Source organism: Anopheles stephensi, chromosome 3 (genome assembly GCF_013141755.1).
Source record: "Anopheles stephensi strain Indian chromosome 3, UCI_ANSTEP_V1.0, whole genome shotgun sequence".
Lineage (NCBI taxonomy): Eukaryota > Metazoa > Arthropoda > Insecta > Diptera > Culicidae > Anopheles > Anopheles stephensi.
Window position 1 is genome coordinate 18,789,145 of NC_050203.1, and position 23,030 is coordinate 18,812,174.

Below are 23,030 nucleotides of genomic sequence, written 5' to 3' on the forward strand. Positions count from 1 at the left end.
ATTTATCGTACCCGGTTTAACATATATGTTTTAGCCTTTTCAAGCTACAGAAAGTAAAACTTATCAATCCATGTATTTTATTTCCATAAAGAGGAATGGATTATCACCAAAGCAACTGAATAACCGCCACTTTAAATTAATCTGAAACAGCTGTTTTTAAAACAGGCCCCTTCTTAATAAACGTCACTGACATCCCGCTATCACGTTGACAGTTCGCGTTTGTTTACGTTTGTATCCGTATTCGTAGTGCAATTATTTTTAGCGTACATCCCATCTCATCGAAAATAGGTTCCTAAGAAAGGGAACTCCGGATTAAAGTGGCAGGAAAAAGCGGACAGAAAGTACAACGAAAAGTGTGAGCTAATAGTTAGTTATTTTTATTATTCATAAACATGCTCCGATGCGCACAAAAATTGGGCTCCAAATTTATGTGTTCACCGCAAGTTCCACTCGCAACCAGCGTCCGATGGGCAAGTATTGTGTGTGTGTGGTTCGATAAGGGTTTTTTGTTTCCTGCCTTCCTTTAGTTCGCCCTTTTCGATGCATGCCGATCCGATCGTACATTGCCGGTTCAGCTACACTAACCTTTGTACTTGTGCTGCTGGCGAAACTTGGGTTAAGTGGTGGCACTCACTGATTAGGATGTTGCGTGTATTACGTACTGGGGGGTGGTTTGCATGAGTCTGCACTTCATCTATCATCTTGCTTTATCTGCGGTTTTACGGTGTTGTTTGCTGATATCGTCCAACGGGGCACTATTGTTTGTAGGATCGTTTCGGCAGTTTGGCGGTATTTTCTGGTCTGGCTTTGTCTGGGGGAGACACCTGAAACAGTAGTAGGAATCCGGTCGCTTCCGCACTCTATCGTCCCGCTGATTGCATTCTGCTAATTCTGCCCCACTTTGCTTACAGATGAGAAACGTCGATCGTGTCAATGTTAAGGTACGGCAAGGTACGGTCTGCGGGGTAAAGGAGAAGCTCCCGAACGGCGGTACATTTTGTGCATTCCGTGGCATTCCGTACGCAAAGCCACCGGTCGGTGAGTTACGGTTTCGTGCACCACAACCACTGGAACGGTTCCCCTATCCTGTGTTGGACTGTAGCGTCGAGCGAGATGTTTGTTTTAGCCGGAACATGTTCACCCAGGAGCTGGAAGGATCGGAAGATTGTCTACACCTGAACGTGTACACGCCGACCGTGGACAGCTGCGGTGAACCGTTGCCGGTGATGGTATTTATCCACGGGGGTGCGTTTCTGTTCGGCAGCGGAAACAGTGATTGGTAGGCAGGCGTTCGTTTTGCTTAGCGCAGCACATCCACTTTTCGAGCACCACCACCTTTCACTTGGCTTCGATGCTTCGATTTTAGCTATTCACCGGAATATTTGCTTCAGGAGGAGGTGATTGTGGTCACGCTAAACTATCGTCTCGGGTCGCTCGGGTTTCTGCATCTGCCCAGCCACGGGATCGAAGGGAATGCCGGCCTAAAGGATCAGCTGATGGTGTTGCGCTGGGTGCAGCAGAACATAGCGCAGTTTAACGGCGACCCGAACAATGTAACGCTGTTCGGCGAGAGTGCCGGCGCTGCCTCCGTCCATCTGCATCTGCTATCGCCCGTGTCGCAAAAATTCTTCCACAAAGCTATCTGCCAGAGCGGGATTTCTACCATGGAGTGGGTAATGCAGCAGGATTCGATCAATCGTACAAGATGCCTAGCCCGCCATATCAATGCCGACGCGAAAACGGACGACCAGGTGTACCAGACGCTCATGAGCGCGGACAAGGCGCAACTGATGGGACTGATGGTGCAAACGCTTTCGGCGGATGAGAAACGGCGCGGTTTACCCATGCCATTCAAGCCGGTCGTCGAGGAGGGCGCACACGGTCCGGATACGGTCGTCCCGGTGCATCCGTTCGTTGCCATGCAGCAACCGAACCGCATACCGTCGATACCGATCATCTTCGGTAACAACGATCGCGAGGGTACGATCATGATGATGGACGCCATGAAAAAGCTCGACCTGTACGAGAACGATATGGCACGGATGATTCCGCGCACGGTCAATGTGGCACCGGGTAGTGCGGCTGCCGAGCAGCTGGGCCAGGAGGTGAGGCAGTTTTACTGTGGCGCGAAAAGCGTTACGCAGGAAACCGTTAACGAGCTGGCGGATTTGATGACGGACTACCACTTTGGTATTCTGGCGAACACGTGCGCGGAACTGCACGCACGGTATCAGCCGGCTTCGCCCATGTTCTACTACCAGTTCAGCTACGACGGTGAGCTGAACATGTACAAAAAGCTGCTGCAACTAACCATTCCGGGTGCGTGCCATGCGGACGAACTGTCGTACCTGTTCCTGTAAGTTGCGCCTGGGGTTATGCTCGTTTAAGGCTGGAAAACAGTACAGCGAATCACTTTTGCTTGCAGGATGAGACTGGCCAATTTTGATGTGAAACCGGACACGGAAGCGGGACGCGTGCGACAGCTTATGTGTCGGCTGTGGACCAACTTTGCCAAATGTGGGCACCCAACACCGGCAGCCGATCGGGACAATCTGCCCTGCCAGTGGGAACCGGTTGATAAGGTTGCGCCCGGTGCAAGTGTACCATTCCGGCTGAAGTGTTTAGATATCGGGGCTGACACGAAGATGATATTGGATCCGGCCAAGGACCGTATCGACTTCTGGCGAGATGTGTACAAACGGTGGAATGAGGATTTTCTCAAAGTAAAGCTTTAGGAATGGCGGGTTGTGATTTTTTTTCTTTGGAAGCAGGGATTACAAATATATTCTTGTAAATATTTTAACTGACCGACCTTTTTAGTTCGTTCGTTGTGGAGTGCTACCCTGCCAGCCGTTACTCCACCTTCGGCATCAGATGCGTACCATTAAATTTGTCGTAGAGATTCTTCCAAAACTGGAACCGCTCGTAGAAGAAATCGGTTGTCATTTTGCAGTCTCCAATGTCTTTGATGTTCATTGCCGCCGGGTAAAAGTGGGTTGCAGTTTCGTCACCCGTCACCCGCTCGACCGGTGTCCAATCGACGATGGTTGCGTGCGGATTGCCGAACCGTGCAAAGTTAACCCACAGGTTGCAGAAATACTCACGGAACCGGCCCGTCTCGGTATGATCTTGCACCGCTTCCGTGTTGTAAAGGGACGAGCTGCGAGAGTGAGGAAAATCGATTAAACAACAATTAAACACGGGCGTTTGAGTCACAAAAGAATTAAACACGCACCTAAACAGATAGTACAGGTCATCTGCATGGCAGGCACCGATCTGATCCGATGGGACCTTCATCTCCTCGCGATATTTGTTCAGCTCGCCCTGGTGCGAAAAGATGTACATGTACAGCGGGGCACTGTGACATGTGGCGGAAAACAGGCGGGAAACATAAGACTCGTATAGAATCAAACCCCCCTCCCCCCCCCCCCCACCGCTTTCACTCTTACCGCTGGTAGCGAGCGTGCAGTTCCGTGGCAACGTATCCCGGGAAGGTGTTCAAATTGTCGCCCAGCACCGTAGTAATGCTGCGCATCGTTTCCACCGACACCGGACGATTGTGAAAGAAAAAGGACGCGATCGTCTCACTAGCGTACCGTACATCCTCCTCGCTGCGTACGGCCAGCGTGGCCGGAATCAGAAGGGTCGGATCGCTTTCGAACCTGGACAACTTTTCGGACAGCAGTGACCACAGCACTAACCCTTCATCGTTCGTACTGCCCAGCATGAGCGGAATGTCCTTGAGAAACACTCTTTCCATCGCACGCGATGGATGTTCCGTAATGATGGCGTCTTCGTCGCCACTGGGCTCGATTACGGGCGTAAACGGAAAACGTACCAGCACGGTTTGATCACGCTCGTTCATGCTTCGGTTCTGGGCTGCGGTCATCGTTTCGGCCGAAACGCTCATAAGCGTCGCCAGTACGGCATCGTCCGAGTCATCCGCTGCACCGAGCAGCCGGGCAAGCTTGCGTGCCCGTGCCGGTGCGTCACGTTGCCATACCCACTCGTTAAAGGCAGTCCCGCTTTGCGCGATCGCTTTGTGGAAATACTTGCGCGACCCTTCGCTCAGATAGTGCAGATGGACCGAGGCACCACCGGCACTTTCGCCGAAAATCGTCACATTGTTCGGATCGCCCCCGAATCGGTCAATGTTTTGCTGCACCCACCGGAAGCTCATCCGCTGGTCCTTGAGGCCCATGTTGCCGGCGATACCAGCCGCCGGTAGGGAAAGAAATCCGAGCGGCCCGAGCCGATAGTTGATGCACACCACCACTGCACCCTGCTGCACAAGGTACGGTGGTTCGTAGAGGGCGGAGTCACCGGTGCCGGAATAGAATCCACCCCCGTGTATCCACACCATAACCGGGAGCGGAGTTTTCGGCTGCAGCTGGGGGCTGTACACGTTCAGATAGAGACAGTCTTCCGACATGCGCTTGAAGCGCGTATCGTCCGAATAGCTGCTAGGGCCGTCGGTGAAACATTCGAGCGGATCCGCACCGAGGGTTGTCAGCTCTACCGGTGGTTTAAAGCGAAGCGGTCCTACCGGAGGTTCGGCGTACGGGATGCCCTTGAACACGTACCAATCGGTCCCGTTCGGGAGGGCGCCCCTGAGGCCTACGATATTGCCCGCCAGAATCGACACAGACACCTTGCCGCTGGCCTGCATGGTTGTGCTCACACTTGATGATGTTGATCGTACAGAATCCCACTGCTCACTGACCCAGGGCGATGATCAGCTTATCATAAAGTGAATGTTGTTTGCGCGTCGGCCCATAGATACGCGACGACGGTGCTCACCAATACCAGCGTACGCGGCTCGAGATAACCGGACCGCAGCATGCTGCCCGATGACCGCATCGTGTGTGTTGCATCTTGTGTTGCAGTGATTTTCGGGGTGGAACCATCATCATCACTAACGAACTAATATTGGCGGTAATTGTTTGACGAGCCTTCATCTCCTTAACCTTGTGTCTGACCTCCAAATTTGCGGCCGCGAATTGTGAAGGCAATACAAATCTGCAGAAGAGACGGGGTTCCCATACTAACAACCCTCTCACCACATCGCACGAACTGCTTCTTCTTCTTATCGACTAACGACCCTTACTCTTAGGTCATGTCTGCCATTTCTGAACCCCGGTCCTGTCTGTGTGAAGAATCGCCGGCTCGAACTCTGATAACCAACTCTTGATTGTTATCTTACGCCATTCCGCTTCCATCCTTTACTTCCAGCTGCCCGAATCGACCGCAATCCGATGGCCGAACATTGCATCGTTGAGGTGTCTTCCGGTCTGATAAAAGGCTCGATAACTCGCCTGCCCGGCGATGCTGCTGCTCCGTGCTACAGCTTCAAAGGCATTCCGTATGCGATCCCACCCGTTGGACCGTTACGGTTTCGCACACCCCAACCGTTACCGCGGCACCCTGACGGCCTCCTGGACTGTACTACCGAGCGGGCCGTCAGTTTGGCGAGCAGTTACCTTCCACCGGACGCACAGCTCGCGTCGGAAGATTGTTTGTTTTTGAATGTTTACTCACCGATAAACCCGCACGATGGCGGGCGGACGGCCGGTGTGCCGGTGATGGTGTGGCTACACGGTGGTGCCTTCTGTACCGGAAGCGGCGACTCGTCCATTTACCATCCCGAGTGGCTCGTAGCGCAGGGCGTGCTGGTCGTCACGGTGAACTATCGGCTAGGTCCGGCCGGGTTCCTCTGTTTGCCGTCGCTCGGTATCTACGGCAATATGGGGCTGAAGGATCAGCGCCTGGCACTGGAATGGGTCCGCACCAACGTACGCAGCTTTGGCGGTGATGCTGGTAATGTGACGCTGTTCGGGGAAAGTGCTGGCGCGGTCTCGGCCCACCTTCACTCGCTGTCCGAGCGATCGAACGGGCTTTTCCAACGGGTGATATGCCAATCTGGGGTGGCCACCAGTTCGATTACGTTTCAAAAACATCCGGAGCGTAAGGCACGTCGATTGGCGGAATATTTTGGCTGTCCGGCGGGTGCGTCTGATGCTACGGTTTTGGGTAGGTTGGAGAGCTGGAGAACGAATTTGCAGGTGAAAGATACTGACCTGTTTACTGCCCCGTTTTAGAAACTCTCGCCAACGTAGACCCGGCACTGTTGGCCAAATCACAAAAGGAAGCACTTACACCGTACGAGAGGACGCTCGACTCGGTGTACCCGTTCCGGCCGGTTGTAGAGTCACCCGAATCGGGTGACGCAATTATCGCGGAGGATGTGTTTGAGCTGTTGCGCCGTTCGGCTGATGGATCCGGCAAACCGATGATGGTCGGAGTGAACAGTGAGGAAGCACTGTACAAGATAAACACCTTCCGGCAACATCTGCAACGATACGCGGAGGATATTTGTCGCTTTGTTCCTGAGCTGTTGAACGTACCGGACGATGAACGGTCCCTGGTAGCGCAACGAATTATCGATTTCAACTGCGGACCGGCTGGCGTATGTCTGGAGAAGGAGTTGGAGTTGAGCCGCATTTTTACGGACACTTTGTATCTGATTCCTGCCGTACAAGCTGCCGAATTGCAGCTAGCGCATCGGCAAGGGTAAGCGTAGCATTGAGCTCCACTTTAGTAGAGTATGTTTAATGATTTATTTCTCTTTCTAGCGACATCTTTTTCTACCACTTTGGAGCTGAGACGGAACTGAACAAATTCCGGCAGCTGTGGAAGGTGCCGGCGGAATATCGAGGTGCAAGCCATGCAGATGATGTTTGCTATCTGTTTAGCTCGAGTTACCTCGGAACGGATTCAGTACCGAAGGATTCGCCCGCTTGGCGGTTGCGGAAAGCGATGTGCTGTCTGTGGACCAGCTTTGCCAAAACGGGTGTCCCACGGACGGAAGATGCGGACTGGACAGCGCTAAGGCAGCCTAATGGAGAGTCGTTTAGACTATCAGCGTTAAAAATAGGGCACGATATGCGGATGGTAGAAACCCTTCACGCCGATCGTGTTGCTTTTTGGAGCGAACTGTTCAACAAGTACAGCAAATAGGGAATGGCAAAGGGGTACCCTTACTGGACCTTGGTGCGGATAACTCATCGAGGAATGGTATGTCGGTCTAGTCTTGGGGCAGATTTTATCAGTTCTTCATCAAATTTTATTTAAGGTCACGCTCGAAACTACCAAACGAATCTACCAAACGGTCGTATCATTGATCCATTTAATCGATTTTTATTGGTTGATACCCGTGCCGTATCGATCGATAAGATATAGGGAGCCATTCGAATAAAAGATACACTTGTTACTTAAAAGTTGAGTGAATTTTTTTTACTAAAGCAGGTTAACTGATCCGATATGGAAAATCCCGAAAATTAGTATCCATAATTTTCATCCGGAACTGGCGTTCAAAAATAGAATCCACCCCGGGAGGATATTGCTTTCGAGTCCACTGTTACGCACTCGTTTTACGCACGGATTCGCAGATATGTTGGACCAAGGGGAGTGCATCTTCTATTCTTCCACCCAACAGCGGACATCTTCAAAGCACGGCGATTTGTTTGCTTTGTTTTCACTGGAAATAGCTGCACCAATCTTATCTCTCTGCTGCCCGGGATGTGTGATAGCAAAAACAAAAAAAAAAACCTCGCTAAACTTTAGTCGTCCACAGTGAGCGGGTTTTGGAAGACCGTGGTGCGTTCAGTGCTCTGTAAACTTCCCACCAAGATGGTTATCCGCAAGCTGTACGTTCCGCCGACGGTCGTGAAGACAATTCCGCTACTACCACCGCCGGCAGTGGATCCAAACTTTCTGCCACCGGCTACCGCTTATCAGGTAAGTATGCCCTCTAAGATCTAAGCGCCTGCTACGGCATATAGGAAAATACGACAACGACCACTGGCAAGAGGCAGGCTTATGTAATGTACGATCGTGGTGGTTTTTCAACAGCCTCCGGCCGAAGATCTTCCGATAATCGTTGAGCCGGAAAGTACGAGCAATGGAGGACCGCTGGTGTTTGCGGACGATGTGGAGCTGGAGCTTGAACCGGGGAAAATAGTGGGCCGCCGGAAGGTACTCCCGAACGGGTCGGAATACTTCTCCTACCAGGGTATTCCGTACGCCGAACCACCGGTGGGAGCGCTCCGCTTTAAGTCGCCGGTGCCGGTGGAAAAGTTTGCCGAGCAACCGCTCCAGTGTGGTGCCGAGAAGGGCATCTGTCTGGGCGTTATGTCACTGCCGGCGGGAACGACCGGCGGTGAGGATTGTCTGTATCTGAACGTGTACACGACGAGCGGGCCGTCCGAGACGCTCGGTATGCTGAAGCCCGTTATGGTTTGGATTCACGGTGGTGGCTTTTACACGGGCAGTGCCAATAGCGACTTTTACGGGCCCGAGTTTCTGCTACAGCACGGTGTCGTTCTGGTGACGCTGAATTATCGGCTCGGTCCGCTCGGGTTTCTGGCCCTCCCGTCGGTCGGAATTCACGGGAATCAGGGCTTGAAGGATCAGCAGCTAGCGTTGCGCTGGGTGCACGATAACATTACCCGGTTTGGTGGTGATCCAACGAACGTGACACTGTTCGGCGAGAGTGCTGGCAGTGCGTCCGTGAACTGGCACTACCTGTGCCCGCAGAGCCGACAGTACTTCCACAAAGCCATCTGCCAGTCGGGATCGGTCCTGTGTCCGTGGGGTTTGCAGTATCAGCCCGAGGGTAAGGCACGCAAGCTGGCCGCCGTGTTGGGCTACGCAGGAGAGGATGATGCCGGTGTATTGGGTAAGTTAAAGCGGGCATCGTACTAGCCTCAGTGATCAGAGCTCAAAATCTCCTTTAGAAACCCTGCTGAACGCATCGGCCGAAGATTTGGTGTCGAACTCCGCGAAAGCGTTCGAAGAGACGGAGAAAAGCATCTACTTCGTATCGCCGTTCATTCCATCGATCGAAGATCCTAGCTCGGAGGACGCGATCATTACGCAGCGTGGTGAGGAACTGTTGAAGCAACCGAACGTCACCACCATCCCGCTGATACACGGGCTGACCAGTGCCGAGGGTTTGGTGTTTTATGGACCACTGCAGCAGCTGTTCGACGAGCTGGCAGGCAATCTGGCGATGATGCTACCGCTAGATTTCGGTGTGCCGCGCGATTTTGCACCTGCCGTCGTGGAGGAGTTGCGCCAGTTTTACTTCCAGGACAAACCGATCGAGCGGGATGAGTTGCCACGGTTGCTGAATCTGGTGGGCGACGTTGGATTTAACTTCCCGGTGTGTGCGGCCGCCGAGCTGCACTCGAGATATCAGCAGGAGTACGTAAAGGAGCATTTGAATTCGAACAGGGTGCAATTTAATGACTTCCCCTTTCTTTTCAGGGCACCATTGTACTTCTACCGGTTCTCGTACGAAAACGAGCTGAACCAGATGCGCAAGCAGTTTAACGTACCGGACGGTACGCCCGGTGCAGCGCATGCCGATGAGCTACCGTATCTGTTCAGTGGTAGCGAGTTTACGGTTCAGGTTGAACCCGGTTCCGGGCCCGATCTCGCCCGTACCTTGCTGTGCCGTTTGTGGACTAACTTTGCCAAGTTTGGCAACCCCACACCGGACGGTGATGATGTCGGATTCCAGTGGGAGCCACTACCACCGACCGCAGCCGGTGAACCCTTCGTTCTGCGTGCCCTTGACCTTAACGAGCAGGTGGAGGTGGTAGAGAATCCGCTGCACGAGCGGATACAGTTTTGGAAATCGCTTGCGGAACGCTTCAATCCTAACCTGCTCCCATGAGCAAGGTCACACGGTGTACGTTAGGGCGGTTGGGTGTGGTCGTTTTTGTTCTGTTGCTTCTGGCCAGGTGGATTAAGCCGTATCTTCATTCATAAAGCTTAGAAATGGATAATCCTCGCCAGCGAAGACATGGAGCGTCGCGTGTGGATGAAAGATAACAGTTCCGACTGGATTGTGTACACGAACGGTATCCGAAACGGCAGACATTGCAGGTGGCAGCAACGAAAAAAGAAGAAGAAAAAAAAACAAATGGACCCGATAAGGGTGTCTGATGATATTGTTTTTGGTTTCTTTACGGGGAGCTAGCGACATCTGATACTCGCCCGAAGGGGCATTAAATCGATTCATGCAACGTGCGGACCACTGCGTCATCGTGCGTTTAAAAGCGGGTTAACTTAACCAATCGATTTAGTCATCGGGAATGGCACTTGCAAAATCGCCTTCGTAATCGCACACCGTACGGGGTGGCTGACATTGGTGACTACTGTTGTTCTTGTTGGTGATGCGCCACAGACCGAAGCTAAACCAGCCCCCTTCGGGGTGGGGGCCACAATAATCGTATGCTAATGATGTATGCAGTTGCATCGCAAACTAATCGCCACCGGGCTGTGCTAATGTCTGCACGCGGGTTTTTTTTTTTTGGACAGTGGCATTAGCTTTTTTATAAAACGATTCACCCGGCACGGGAGCGTCATTAGTTAAACGTGCGACGCGCGTGTGTTGCTTAGAGTGTTGCTTAGCGATTCGAAACCATGGTGATGCGAAATGTGCGCAAGACGTCGTACTCGGCAGCGTCCGATGCTGGGTTAGGCCGAGGTCCGAGTGCTCAAGAATACGATGTAAGGGTTTGCGTGTGTGTGTGAGTGTTATCAAACACTTGATATAATGGATACACTCCGTTCGTTACAGCCATCTGCGAGGATTATGGTAAAGGTGGCTCAAGGCTCCATATACGGCACCAAGGATCGGCTACCGAACGGAAAGCCGTACTACTGCTTCAAAGGTATTCCGTACGCGAAGCCACCGGTAGGCAAGCTACGCTTTGCCGCTCCAGTTCCGATTGAGAAGTACGCAGTGTCGTATCTGGACTGTAGCCGCGAGCGAAGTAGCTGCTTGGGGCGTGATGTGATCACGCGTGAGATCACCGGTTCGGAGGATGGACTGTTTCTGAACGTGTACACACCGGCCCTTGGCAGGGTGGTCAAAGCGACGGAATGCCAGTTACTGCCGGTGATGGTGTTCTTTCACGGTGGGGGAATGACCGGTGGCAATGGTGATAGTGGCATGTACCTGCCGGACTATCTCGTCCAGGAGGGTGTCGTTGTGGTGACGGTGAACTATCGGCTCGGTGTGCTAGGGTTTCTATGTCTCCCGCAGGCAGGAATTGAAGGAAATGCTGGCTTAAAGGATCAGGTAAGATATGAGGAAGACCTGCAGCTCCGATGAGTCTTTGGTTGGGGATTCTAATCCACCCATGTTATTCCGCTTGCAGCGGTTGGCACTCCAGTGGATCCAACAGAACGCACAAACGTTCGGCGGTGACGCAGCCAACGTTACCATCTTCGGCGCCAGCTCCGGTGGCAGTAACGTACTGATGCATTGCTTTTCCGAACGATCGCGCCCCTACTTCCACAAAGCCATCGCCCAAAGTGCGACGATATTTGCGGATTTAATCTACCAAACGGAGCCGGAAGAGCGGGCCCGCTCGTTGGCGCGCGTGTTCGGCTACGAGGGCACGTCGGATGAGGGGGTGCTCGGTACGCTGCGGGACGTTCCGGCCAGGCGTCTGTACGAGGCACAGTTTCTGGTGCTGTCCGATCGCGAGCGAGAGTATGAACCGATCTTTCAGTTTCCCTTTACGGCCGTCATTGAGCGTGAGGAGTCGGCTGATGCGGTGCTGCGCAAGACACCGATGGAATATTTGCGTGAGGACGGTCGAATGACGGTGCCGGTACTGTGTGGGTATAATGATAAGGAGGGCATGCTGGAGCTGGTGGATATGATCAAGAACTTGTCGGTGTACAACAGCCGGCCGGAGAAGTTTATCTGCCGATCGTTCGATGTGGATTACTTCAGTCCGGCGGCACGGGCACTTGGAGCGGAGGTGAAGAAGCATTACTTCGGTGAGATGGCTATAGGGCGGGGGAATCTGAACCAGCTTGTGGATCTGCTAACGGATCGGTTCGTCGTGGGGTACTATGTGCTCTGTAAGCTGTGGAGTGAACATCAGGCGAACACTCCACTGTACTCGTACCGCTTCACGTACGAAGGCTCACTGAACAAGGGCAAGGAGTTGCTCAAGTTTCAACATCTACCGGGAGCTTGTCATATCGATGAAGTGTACTACCTGTTTAGTTCTCCGTTGCTGCGCACGGAGATCCCTCCCTCGGATGCGGCTTATCGTATGCGGCAGCTAATGGTACGCATGTGGACTAACTTTGCGAAACATTCGGACCCAACACCGCCGTCCGATCAGGCCAGCATGCCATGCCGTTGGGAACCGATGCGAGCGGTGCCGGGTAAGAACGGCGAGCCTACGAACTATACGGTGCTTTCGATAGGGAAGGAGCTAAGCATGACCACCTTGCCGGAGTTGGCGCGTATGAGCAAGTTTCTGGAGGTGACCGAACGGTGCAACGGTACGATCGATAACTTTGTCATACCGCGCATTGACTCGGGACCCGAGAGAAGCAAAAAACGCAGCAGTTGAGTGGTTAATGTTTGGTTTAGGTATGCTACTGGTCGAGTGTGGGATACTGTCCACGGTTGTGATGCTGATATGGAAGTGTGATGAATTTGTAATTAATGCTTGCTTTTGATGCTTGCTGCAATTTAATATTCAACAGTTGAATACTTAAGAATAAGAGGCCGTTTATAACATGTTTATATGTTGATGAAATAATGTATAAAAATATAAAAACACCAAAATTTCAAAAATATATTTTTTAAATGTTGGTTTACAGTGACGAACAATTGAATAAGACCACTTTTACATTAATACGATATTTAAATTAATATTTTCTATACTTCTACTAATCATGCCACACATTTGAAAGAAGCATTATCAGAAGTAGCAAGCCGTTTCTAATGAATAAAAAAATGACCAATTCAATGGTTAATAATAGATTAAAGGTTAATAAATTTAAGAGAAATTTTACATAAAAACAATACTTTTTTGTTATAACATTAAATAAGTAAGTCTGATACATTTAGGCTAGAATTGATATTCTACTTGATTCAATAATGATAGGATAGTTTGTTACAAAACTCCTACTACACTTCCACTTTTGTAAAATCCTTTTAATTTTTACGGTTTTTCACAAATTTAAAAAATTATTCTATCTTATTCTATTGTCCGCCACTGTAGCTATCGAAGCTCACTAACAACAAGTTAATATAAAAGCAGTTAATTTTTTCCTTAAAATATGAACCGTGATTTATTGTCGCAAGTTTAAAGCTAGGATATTAGTATGAAGCAATTTATTTCAATGTTACTTTCAACTATAAAATTACAAGCAAACCTTAAAGAGGCGAAGCTTTTAGTATGACGAGAACTGGAGCAGACCAGAGAGCGATGGTAAATAATTAAAATGTCAGTGTCAGGTGTTGGATGGTAAGATGCTACGCTGCTGCTGCTGCTGCTGCTACTGTTACCATCGCAATAAAGCTAATGAACGTTCGAAGAACTGCAGTAGCTTGTAAGCTAGTAAAATAGGCAACATGGCTGCGCGATGTAATGCCAGTCTCACCAACGAGAAATGGAAAAAGTTTCAAATTACTAACTTAAAAGCAATAGTTGTTTGTGCTTATAAAGCAGACACTAAGTAAAGCTTAAAAAATGCCTAATCTTCCTCATCCATGGGCAGCACATTAACAAGTTCAGTGGGTTGAAGTTCTCGTCAAAATATTTTCCATCCATCCATAACTCCACGCGCTGTAATTGGTGAAGCTGTTCTGGCCTCTTCCGCAACGGATCTTATTACGCATTCATTCATTCATCCGAGAGCGAGCAATAGTATGGCCGTTCCGAACCGGTGTCCGTGTCCGGTGCTCAATAATGCACAAACTTTCGACGAATAATTGATTTGCTTTGCTGCTTGAATGATTTCAGACAGCTCATAAGACACACTGGAGCGATGCGGCGAGCGAGCGAGTGATGCGTTGTTTTGCGAATCATCTTAAAGCAAATCTGTTACGCTTGATGAGGTGAAGTTATGGGCAGTGGTGGGCTGTGTAGCTGTGGCTGGTTTTTTTGCTTATTTCGGTTAAGCTGATTTGAACACCGAATTGAGCCGGGAAAAGAGGTGATTTCGGTAAAGCATCTGTCTCGCTCGCTACGGTCAATTAGTTGGTCTATAATTTATCCTAACGTCGTGCGCGTTTCGTACTGCTGCCCCGGGCAGCTTACCCTTGTGCCGGTGAAAGTGTGTAATATTTACATGCGAGCAAATACACGACCGCGTGTGCGTCCCTTGCCTGTTTGTGTGTCATAAAAGTATGACAAATGGACTCAAATTCGACAACAAACCAAAAAAAAAAAAACCAAACAAACCGCTAACAACCCCTCCGTTTGCCACCTAAACACGCAAAGAAAGCTGCTCGGAGCTTCGGTGAATCGGTAAAATGAACAGCCCGGACCGGTTCACTTTTGCATTTCACGAGAGACAGAGAGCATTTGTGCGAGCAGCCAGGAGCGATGCAAATAGGGGCCGAGTGTTGCGAAATGATAAATATTTAATAAAATAATCAAAAGCTCGGAGAGAGCCGTTGTGCCGTTTCAGACAGCTGTTGGATGTTCTCATGGCATGAGTTTGCGAGCGTGTGAGATACAGGTGTGTGAGAAGTGAGCGTGAGCGTGGTGGCAGAATTGCTGGTGTGTTTTATCCGATGTTAGTAATTTTAAGGTATTTACTGTGGAAAACTGAGACTTTTTGAAAGCTTTATTACGCATACAAAAAATGATGATAATTATTATGATAAAAAATACAAAATAGAGTGTGTATAATTAAATACTGCGATGGAATTTATAAAAGATGAGGCACCTCCATCATAAGATCAGGTCACCGGTTGGGCTAAGTATAATTTATGACTCTTCATTGTTCCTCTTGTTCCGATTGCTTTTAATTGCCATTGAAATAAACTACTTTTCGAAAATATAAAATAAATGTTGAAAATTAATTCAATATAGCAGAAAAAATATAAAATAATGCCTTAACAATTCAGTTCGATAGGTAATAGGTGGCATAGTAAGCAACTTAGGAGGCATAGCAAATATTGGGATAATTTATAAGAAAGACCAGGCGTCTCCATCACAGTTTCAGGATACAATTTGAAAGGTACTAAACATTTTGAATAATAACCACCCAGAGAGTAAGAACATTGCACAAAACAAGGAAATTGTCGAATAATGCTCTATAAAAGGAAAAACTTTTCCCTATAAAATTAAGGAATCTGGCAAATTTCTAAATTCCTTCCTAAATATATCTAAAAATTTCCAAATAACTAAATTACTCGAAATGACTCAAAATACTGATATTTTGTTTGTTTTCTCAAGATTATTTATCGTTAGATTTTTGTTCCACACTTCTTTTTATACCAGCTTCTTTTTGCATAAAAAATAGCTAACTGAAAAAAAGTTAGAAATAAAACTTGCATAAAGGAAAGAATAGCCTTCAGAAACTTTTTCACTATTTGTCCTGCGTAACTGTAAAAACCCTTAAAGTAAAACGTAAAATAATTTTTGCTAGCACTAAACCTATATTCCCTTGCTGCGTTAAGCCGAACAGCGAACAGCATACTTGAGTGCTAAATTCATACCCCGGCTCGAGTGAGAAACGAGTGGCTCTCACTGCTCACTGCAGCACAGTTTAATGTTGTTTTTATGTAGGCTTTAACGCTCCATCCTCCCCGCGATGCTCCCCCCCCCCCCTGTTACCCTCCCTAATCCCACCATCCGTCCACATTCGGTTCGATCGTTCATTCGTTCGTGCGTTCGCTCGTCGTATCGGTTTGCGTTCGGTTTGCTCGCGCGACGGATAAAACACACTTTTCGTAGCATCGAACAGTTCAGTTCAGGTTTGGTCGCGCTTCCTATCTGAAGCCCGGTGGTGTCTGTCGTCCCTTTGCTTCATCTGTGCGCATGAACTTCGGCGCGTTCGTGCAGTGGTGTGTATATTGCTTTGGCCCCCATCGCGTGGTCAATATTGTCGATATTGAGGGAGTCGTCGGGTGAGAAAGAGAGAGAGAGAGAGAGAGAGAGAGAGAGAGAGAGGGAGGGAGGGAGAGACCTTATCACCAGCGGGACCCAGTGTCAGGTTCAATAAAAATAAAACAAAAAAGTTCCACGACCAGGATCCTTTATACTCTGGCGTACGGAATGAATGCAATGGTTCGCACGCACCGAAAGGCTTCAACAGGCGTTTTCCGAATGTGGTTTAGCGCTGGAGGAAAGCGTTCCGTGCATGAAGCGAATCGTATGCAAATAGTATAAAGCTGGTCGGGAAGGGCTTGTTTGAAGTGATTGTGTGCGTGTGCCTGTGCGTGTGTGTGTGGTACGTCTGAGTACAGCCAGTACTTGTTGAGAGTGAAACTGTGCCGTACGTGTGTGTCAGTGTTGTGCCTGCAAGTGAAAATGAAAACATACGAAGCAACCGTTTGGAGCTACAGGAAGCCGTATGCTGCTCGGTCGGGGTTTTCGCCTGTATCGAGAAGCTTCATGTGTGGTGTATAGTGTGGACAGGAAGTGTGGCAAACTTATCACCACTATCCTCTTCAGTACGGTGAGCTGGACCGGTGCTACAGGGAAGCAGCCGGGCGAGAAGCTTCTAGGTCCGGTGGAAGATCAATTGCTTGGCCGGAGCCGGAGCAACAAAGTGAAGAATCTTCGCCGATGCCCACTACCGTGCAGGAGTCAATTAATTAAAAACAGTACTTTTCCTCCAGTAACACCTTCCCATCCCATCCCAACCCTTTGACGGTCCCTTCCAATAGCTCGCAATACGGGAAGAAATATTGACATCCAGTCGGTAGTGCCGAGCGAGTCGGAATCCGCAGTGTGTAAGTGTTGTTTGCCACCGTCCTTATATTGATGGCCATTGTTATTTATTATTGGTAGCCTCATTTCCCGCTCGTTTTTACTTTTTCTTTTTTTCACTCTATCGTGTTTATAACCACTCGAACAACTACTACTAGCAGGGTGCAATCGATAAGTCTTAACCATCCGATAAGACTTATCGATTGCACCCTTAACCAAAAGCAGTGAAAGGGAGAAAAAAGTGATGATAACAAAGATAGAAAAAAAGTGATAGAAAAAATGGTCACCCCCAAAAATACCTTCATTAGTGGTAGGACGGCGTTTCAGGTACCTGAGTACCCTCGAAAGCAGGATGACACCTGCCGATCACGGGATATGATGAAAATTCATACCAATACGGGACACACAGTGGGGAACACAAAAGAATGGATCGATCGTTCGCCGTAAGGATGGACGGTGAAGCCATTTTTAATTAAACTGTATCGCCAAACAATCGATCGGAAGGGCGAAAAAAAGGGTTTTGTGGCCATTAAATTTAGCTTCGACCGCATTGGGATTGACCATGTGGAAGGATACAGACTGTTGGAAGGCTGCAGGAAGTCTTGCAGGAGTGTGAGTGTAGAAGATTGATTTCCTGCTTTTCCATTTCGTTGTATATATCTTCTTGAGTTCTTCGAGGAGAAAGAAAATCATGTCTCCCGTAGCTGAACCCGGGAATAATGTAAATAGAATAAAGGAAAGTCGTAACAGTGAAGTTGTCAGAGAACGATTCTGACGAGACAATATAGTTCAGCGAGCTTACCGTGAAGGATCCGATGAGATAAGATGGCTTCTGCTTCTGCATTCTCACTAGAGCTTATTGCACTTTCTTTGCTATTAGCTACTTGCCAACTAGTTGTAATGACCTCCCGCAACGATGCACTGCTGCTGCACAAGCTCCAAAGCTAATAAAGTGTATGTAGTGTTAATTAATTACAACTGGTGGTGTTTGACTCGCAGTGCAGCGTTTTGGCCCGTAGAATTGTTCCCCGCTGAAAGGGATGCTTTCAATGTGGCTTTTCCGCTTTTCCTTCTCTTCTCGTACAACAGCCTCACTGTTCACTCTCCCCATCCGCTTGACGCCAACGGCTCACAACGGAACCGGAAACAACAATGGCTGGTCCTACCCCGGTCTGTCGGTTGCACGTGCAACACGGGGACAATGGTTTCGCTAGCACCGGTTTCACTGTTTCCGTCCGCATTGTAACGGAAGAAAGGACATTCTTTAATAAAGCCAACAAATGTCCGCAAAAGCTACGGCTACGATTGGGATTACCAGCGGTAGCCGGCCAAGTCTTTTGTGCACCAATATATAGCGAAACTTTTCATAAAAAGGTTTACCGGTTTTTTTCTCTTGAAGATGGGGTGCTTGATCCGAGAAAATCGGAGCACGAGAGATGGACATTTGATGGAAAAGAAAATAATATTTGTACAGTAACACAGTAACAGTGAATGGGTTGAAATTGAAACGTTTGGAACGGTTGGATGTTGATTTCTGTATCGGGGTTTTCTTTAATTTTAAACGCAGCGTTTGTGAGGGCCACCATTAAGTGCATCAAAATATTTAACATTTTCTGTAGCCCGTTTAAAGCACATTTCTTTATGTTAATGTGTTATCAGTATAGTTAATCAGGAAAATATTATTCTGATGAACAAGTGCTTATCAGTCGCTCGACACATATGTGACCTAATGGTTTATTTTTTTTTAATCTCTTTCCATATAATGTTAGATATAAACCTGTTTTAATGATTGTCCTTTTCCAGATATTTTATACACTTTTTTTTTATCCGTTCCTAAATGAAATAAAAAGTTATTCTGTAATGATTTTTTTACATCGAGAAATTAAAACCTTTTGCTTGAGTTATATTATTATTGTATTGTTGTATTTTTTAAAATTAATTTTGCATATAATTTTTAATTTATTTATTATTCTTTTATTATTTATCATATAATTTATATTTAATATTTTTTATTATAGTAATTTTTTTGATCAATTCAGCTGTTTTAAATGGTTTTCTTACATCACATTATTCATTATTAAATTTCTCTAAAATCTTCAAAAAATAGTAAATTCTTCATTTTACTATTTTTTCTTAGCTTCTTTATTTAAGTTTCTTCAGAGAAAATCTTTCGTAATATTAAAACTAAACTCTTGTGTTCAATGATTCATAATTTAACTAAACTAGACGATTTCATTAACACATTGAAACATTAAATTAGAAGCTGATTAAAGACACATATGTTCCAACAAATATGTTCCTTTTTGGGTGTTAACACTGCTTAACAAAGTCACAAAAGTCGGTCCACAAGAGTACTTTACTACCAAACCCTTACAGAAGAGTAAAGCTGGCATAAAATAGAAATCTTGCTAAACCATCCCACCCGTGGAAAAATCCTCATCCCTTGCCTTTCCGACTAAAACCTGCCATTATAGCAGATTTCTACCATAATTAAGAGGTACGCGCTAAGTATCATTTACTTAAGACGAAATAATTAAACCGTATTCCAATGAAGAAGCGTAATCCGTTCGCCATGTTCCGGAAACATGTCATGAGCGTCTTCGCTTACCTCACCGAAACAAATGAGGAAAGAGATTATACGCTTTGTGACTTGAAGCCGATCAAAAGAAGATATCACTGCTAGCTACTTTCAGCTGCTCGGCACCAGCAGCAGCATCATGGAGAGTAAAAATTGATAATCAGATGTATTGTAAATAAAACGCTTACAGGCAAAAGAACGGTCACGGCCGTACCGGTCGTTCGGGTATGTTGTACACTCGTTAAATCCGTTCCACATTTTCCCTTCCGGCTACAGCACACCGTAACATGATCGTTTTCGTTACCGTGGGTTCCTTTCGTTCCTTTTTTTCACCTTGCCCTTTGCCGTTGTTCCCACGGGAACGACCTGTAATCGGTTCTAGATCGAAGAAATTCAATCGCCCAACCAACGACGACGACGACTATTTGCTTTATTTTACAAAAAAAATGTTCGCCTTTCCCTGTTGGTGCCTGTCTGCACTTTGGTCTGTGGCACACAGTCACACCTGCACGACCCATCGTGGATCCAAGTCGCGATCGTTTTGTATGCGTACGGTTGGTGCGCTATTAATAACACACACGCATGCAGCCAGTCGGCAGTTTTGTGCGGTGACTGGATGCAATCATTAAGATATTAACAGCGTAGCATGGGACTGGGTCGGTTTGTCGGTTGGATGGATGGTTGGGGCTGGTCGGCGCTCAGAGCGAGGTACCCTCCTTACCTCTAAATGAATCATAAAATCAAGATTGCGCCCATTATTGCAACACTTGAAGAAAGCGGACGCGTAGTGAAATTAAAATTAAAACGCATTTTAAGCCTTCGATTCCGGGGGAGTTGTGCGGTGCAATTAAAAAGTGGATTGAGTTTGGAAAGCCAATGGCAAGTAAGAGAAGGAAATAGTGCATTAAAATGTGCATGACTTGTGATGTTTGTGTTGTAAAATTATCACATAAAACATCTACTCTGCTCAAGGAATAGGAAATCTTTAACTGATTTTTTAGTGACAAAAACGAAGCAGATAGTCGGTCTGTTGTTTCTGAGTTAAAAATTTTGATTAATTTTAAAAGTCTGTCCGTGAATTTTGTTTTTAATTTTGTGCCGACACCAGTAATTCTCACTTCACAACAACAAAAGCCGCTGGGCAAAAGAACTTTATCCATTAGCGTATCGCTTAGTCTGGTCTGTCTGTTGGAACAGGTCCAGGTCGGTCGACCACTTCGCCGGTTAACAATTTGTCAAAGTTGAACCATTTGACCGTGGCACATTTCCGGGTTCAATGTTGACCCCAGCTGACCACGAGCTGGCATCGGGCTGCAAACTTGATCTCGAACGCAGTCCAGCGACCAGTCTCAGCCACCCATAAACTCGTAAACAGAATTGGATTCCATTTCAAACACAATAAACTTGTAATCATGCAATGGCCTAACGCTTTCGGACGCTTCCACTTGATCTTCCGATCTTGGGGGTTTTTCGGTCCCGAGGCGTACGTGAGAAAAGAGAAAGTGTAATCTTTAGCCATTTTCGACAGCACTGGTCCCAGCAGTGGACCGGGTGGTCTTTATGGATTTTTTTGATCTTGGGGAATTTGTGCCGGCAAACGCGCCGGTTTCGTCATGATTTTTTTTTGAGTGTGTACAGCCAGCAGCATTGGATGTGCTTGTTTGTATGATGTACGAGTGCTAACGGTGGAAAACAGTGGAAAGATTGGATCGGTATGAAGCGCTTTCGGTATCGCAGCTGTACTAGTAGCAGCAACACATCAAAACTCTCTGCATAAGGTTGTTACATGTTTGCCGTTCGCGCACGATGCTATATTTACTCGTACGGTGAGCCTTCCATCATCATCATCATCATCATCGTGATCATCGCCGCCATCATCTTTATCGTGCGCACGGTGGAACTGACGAACTTGATACAAAAACAAGATAATCCTCCACTCGGTGCTTGCACTCGGCCGAGCGCAGGGACCAGGGGATTCTTCCCGATTCGATGGCGTTTTAGTGTTTCTGCCCCGTTTTTTCCCCTTTGATTTCGACGCACCCAACCCATACGAGGTACTTGGGCTGCGTTTGTGTTGGATGGGGAAAACATATTAAACCATCGGACAGTTTGATCCTTCAGATTTCCAGGCCCACCACCACCACACATGTAATACCCGGACGAAAGGAGTGAAACGATCCGCCAGCAGAACGGTAACAGGCCACCGTCAGTTGTTGCACCGTCAGTTCAATTTTATTATGGTAATAAAAATGTATTTTCGCACATTTACCGTTCCCGGGTGCGGGCGATTGTTTGCTACCGTGGCCCGGTGTCTCCACTACCGTTAGCATGTAATCCCGGTTCGGTTGAATTCTGCTGATGAAGCGTTTTACGCACGCGGGAAGGGATCGGAGGTGGGGTGCGGGGAAGCAAATGAATCAAAGTGTAGAGTGGTGGTTAAATGATGCTTTTCATAACGATCGAGAGGCAAAATCGGGTCGTTTGTCTGATTTCATCACGATGGGCGATGGGTGACGGGGCTAATGGCAACGGATGGTGCACATTTCGGGGTTGATGTTAGATGCAGCCCGAAATAAATCTATTCCACTGTGTTGTGTTGTATTGTGTCGAAGCGTACGGGAATGCATATACACAGTGTGCAGCGAGAATAGTGTAACGTGAGTTTGCGCTACAGACAACGAAACAATATGTTTTTGTTTGAGTATAAAGAATTGTTTTAGAGATGGAATTGACAAAAAACTTATTGAAGGTTGGTGCCGATGCCGCGCTAAAAAAATATTGAAATAATTTATACAGTATTTATTTATAGAGTATAGAAATAAAGTTTTCAAATGCAAGAAAAAATAAGTTAAACTTTCATCTAAATAGTCTTAAATTTAACGTAAATAAATATTTTTATTTGAGCAAATACAAACTCACTACATTGCTATTTTGATGATGGAGACGCCCAGTCGCTCATTTGATTTGTTGAATAACTAATATATTGCATTAAATTGCATTATCATATGAATTTGTTGAAATAAAGTGGGGTTTGTTGCAAAAATAGCGACCACTTCTTGAAATCGCAATGCTAAATCAATAAAATTTAAATGAAAAATGTGATTCTGTTAAATTTTCCTAATTTGTATTCGTTAATGTAATTGTGCTTGTTTGATCACTTTGCATTTTAAGGTAAATCGATTCTTACGCTTTTGTTTTGCGCTTAACCGTTGATTCCTGCACATTAAATCTTCCCCAGCGAGACGAGAAAATACTGTTCTGCATCTGGGTCGTGATACAATTTCCAACTACCCACTGTCACGCAGAGCAGTGATGAAAGGGCAGCCGGAGGAAGACGGCACCGATAAATGGAAACGGTGTAACGAGATGTCGGAGAGAAGAGCAGTGCAAGCAAGCGGTACCAATCGTTCGACAACATAACAGTGCCATTAAGTAGTTTGTGCCTGCTGTCAATAGAATAAATTTTACATTTAACCCACTTTTGCAACTTCATCCCTGATGGTTGATTCCCTTTTCGCTTGGGAGGAATACAGGGCAGGAAGTAGAGGAACAGACAGTATTTACACAAACCGATGGCACGATGTGAATCGAATCATCGGGGTACGCTCGGGATGGATTTACTCAACGTGCTGGCCGGTGCATTTAGAGGGTTTGAACGAGGCAAACTGCGCAACATCGTC

General features: G+C 47.3%; 5 protein-coding genes across 15 annotated transcripts in view; 4 read left to right on the forward strand and 1 right to left on the reverse strand.

The window, feature by feature from the left end:
* The first annotated feature begins 223 nt into the window (after nucleotides 1-223).
* Nucleotides 224-2,803, forward strand: LOC118509860 (esterase E4). Of its 4 annotated transcripts, XM_036051068.1 has the most exons (5): nucleotides 246-355; nucleotides 528-835; nucleotides 912-1,279; nucleotides 1,367-2,356; nucleotides 2,426-2,756. In XM_036051068.1, the coding sequence occupies exons 3-5, from the start codon at nucleotides 912-914 to the stop codon at nucleotides 2,733-2,735; spliced, it is 1,668 nt and encodes a 555-aa protein (XP_035906961.1). In that variant the 5' UTR covers nucleotides 246-355; nucleotides 528-835; the 3' UTR covers nucleotides 2,736-2,756. The 4 variants fall into 4 exon arrangements, with proteins under 4 accessions (XP_035906962.1, XP_035906963.1, XP_035906961.1 ...); XM_036051069.1 differs by lacking the exon at nucleotides 528-835 and having other exon boundaries at nucleotides 224-366; XM_036051070.1 differs by lacking the exon at nucleotides 528-835 and having other exon boundaries at nucleotides 227-355; nucleotides 2,426-2,803.
* Nucleotides 337-9,897, forward strand: LOC118514712. Its single transcript, XM_036061793.1, has 8 exons — nucleotides 337-470; nucleotides 5,233-6,030; nucleotides 6,099-6,570; nucleotides 6,633-7,014; nucleotides 7,624-7,797; nucleotides 7,912-8,737; nucleotides 8,796-9,264; nucleotides 9,328-9,897. Exons 1-8 carry the CDS (start codon nucleotides 401-403, stop codon nucleotides 9,737-9,739), a joined length of 3,603 nt encoding a protein of 1,200 aa, XP_035917686.1. The 5' UTR covers nucleotides 337-400; the 3' UTR covers nucleotides 9,740-9,897.
* On the reverse strand, nucleotides 2,752-4,847 carry LOC118509862 (venom carboxylesterase-6-like). Its single transcript, XM_036051072.1, has 3 exons — nucleotides 3,450-4,847; nucleotides 3,236-3,358; nucleotides 2,752-3,160 (listed from the first exon to the last, which is right to left on the reverse strand). The coding sequence occupies exons 1-3, from the start codon at nucleotides 4,667-4,669 to the stop codon at nucleotides 2,854-2,856; spliced, it is 1,650 nt and encodes a 549-aa protein (XP_035906965.1). The 5' UTR covers nucleotides 4,670-4,847; the 3' UTR covers nucleotides 2,752-2,853.
* Nucleotides 9,898-10,366: 469 nt separating the features above from the next.
* Nucleotides 10,367-12,676, forward strand: LOC118509859 (esterase B1-like). Its single transcript, XM_036051067.1, has 3 exons — nucleotides 10,367-10,578; nucleotides 10,649-11,152; nucleotides 11,232-12,676. Exons 1-3 carry the CDS (start codon nucleotides 10,492-10,494, stop codon nucleotides 12,447-12,449), a joined length of 1,809 nt encoding a protein of 602 aa, XP_035906960.1. The 5' UTR covers nucleotides 10,367-10,491; the 3' UTR covers nucleotides 12,450-12,676.
* A 3,128-nt stretch (nucleotides 12,677-15,804) lies between these two features.
* The window catches only part of LOC118509863, a 109,805-nt gene continuing 102,579 nt past the window's right edge, over nucleotides 15,805-23,030 (forward strand). For 5 of the 8 annotated variants that reach the window (XM_036051082.1, XM_036051073.1, XM_036051085.1 and 2 more), the window contains exon 1: nucleotides 15,805-15,904. The gene's annotated coding sequence lies outside the window, so the exon portion shown is untranslated. Of the gene's footprint in view, nucleotides 15,968-16,007; nucleotides 16,796-23,030 lie in introns of those variants that run through there. The other 3 variants (XM_036051075.1, XM_036051074.1, XM_036051078.1) reach the window with 3 other exon arrangements.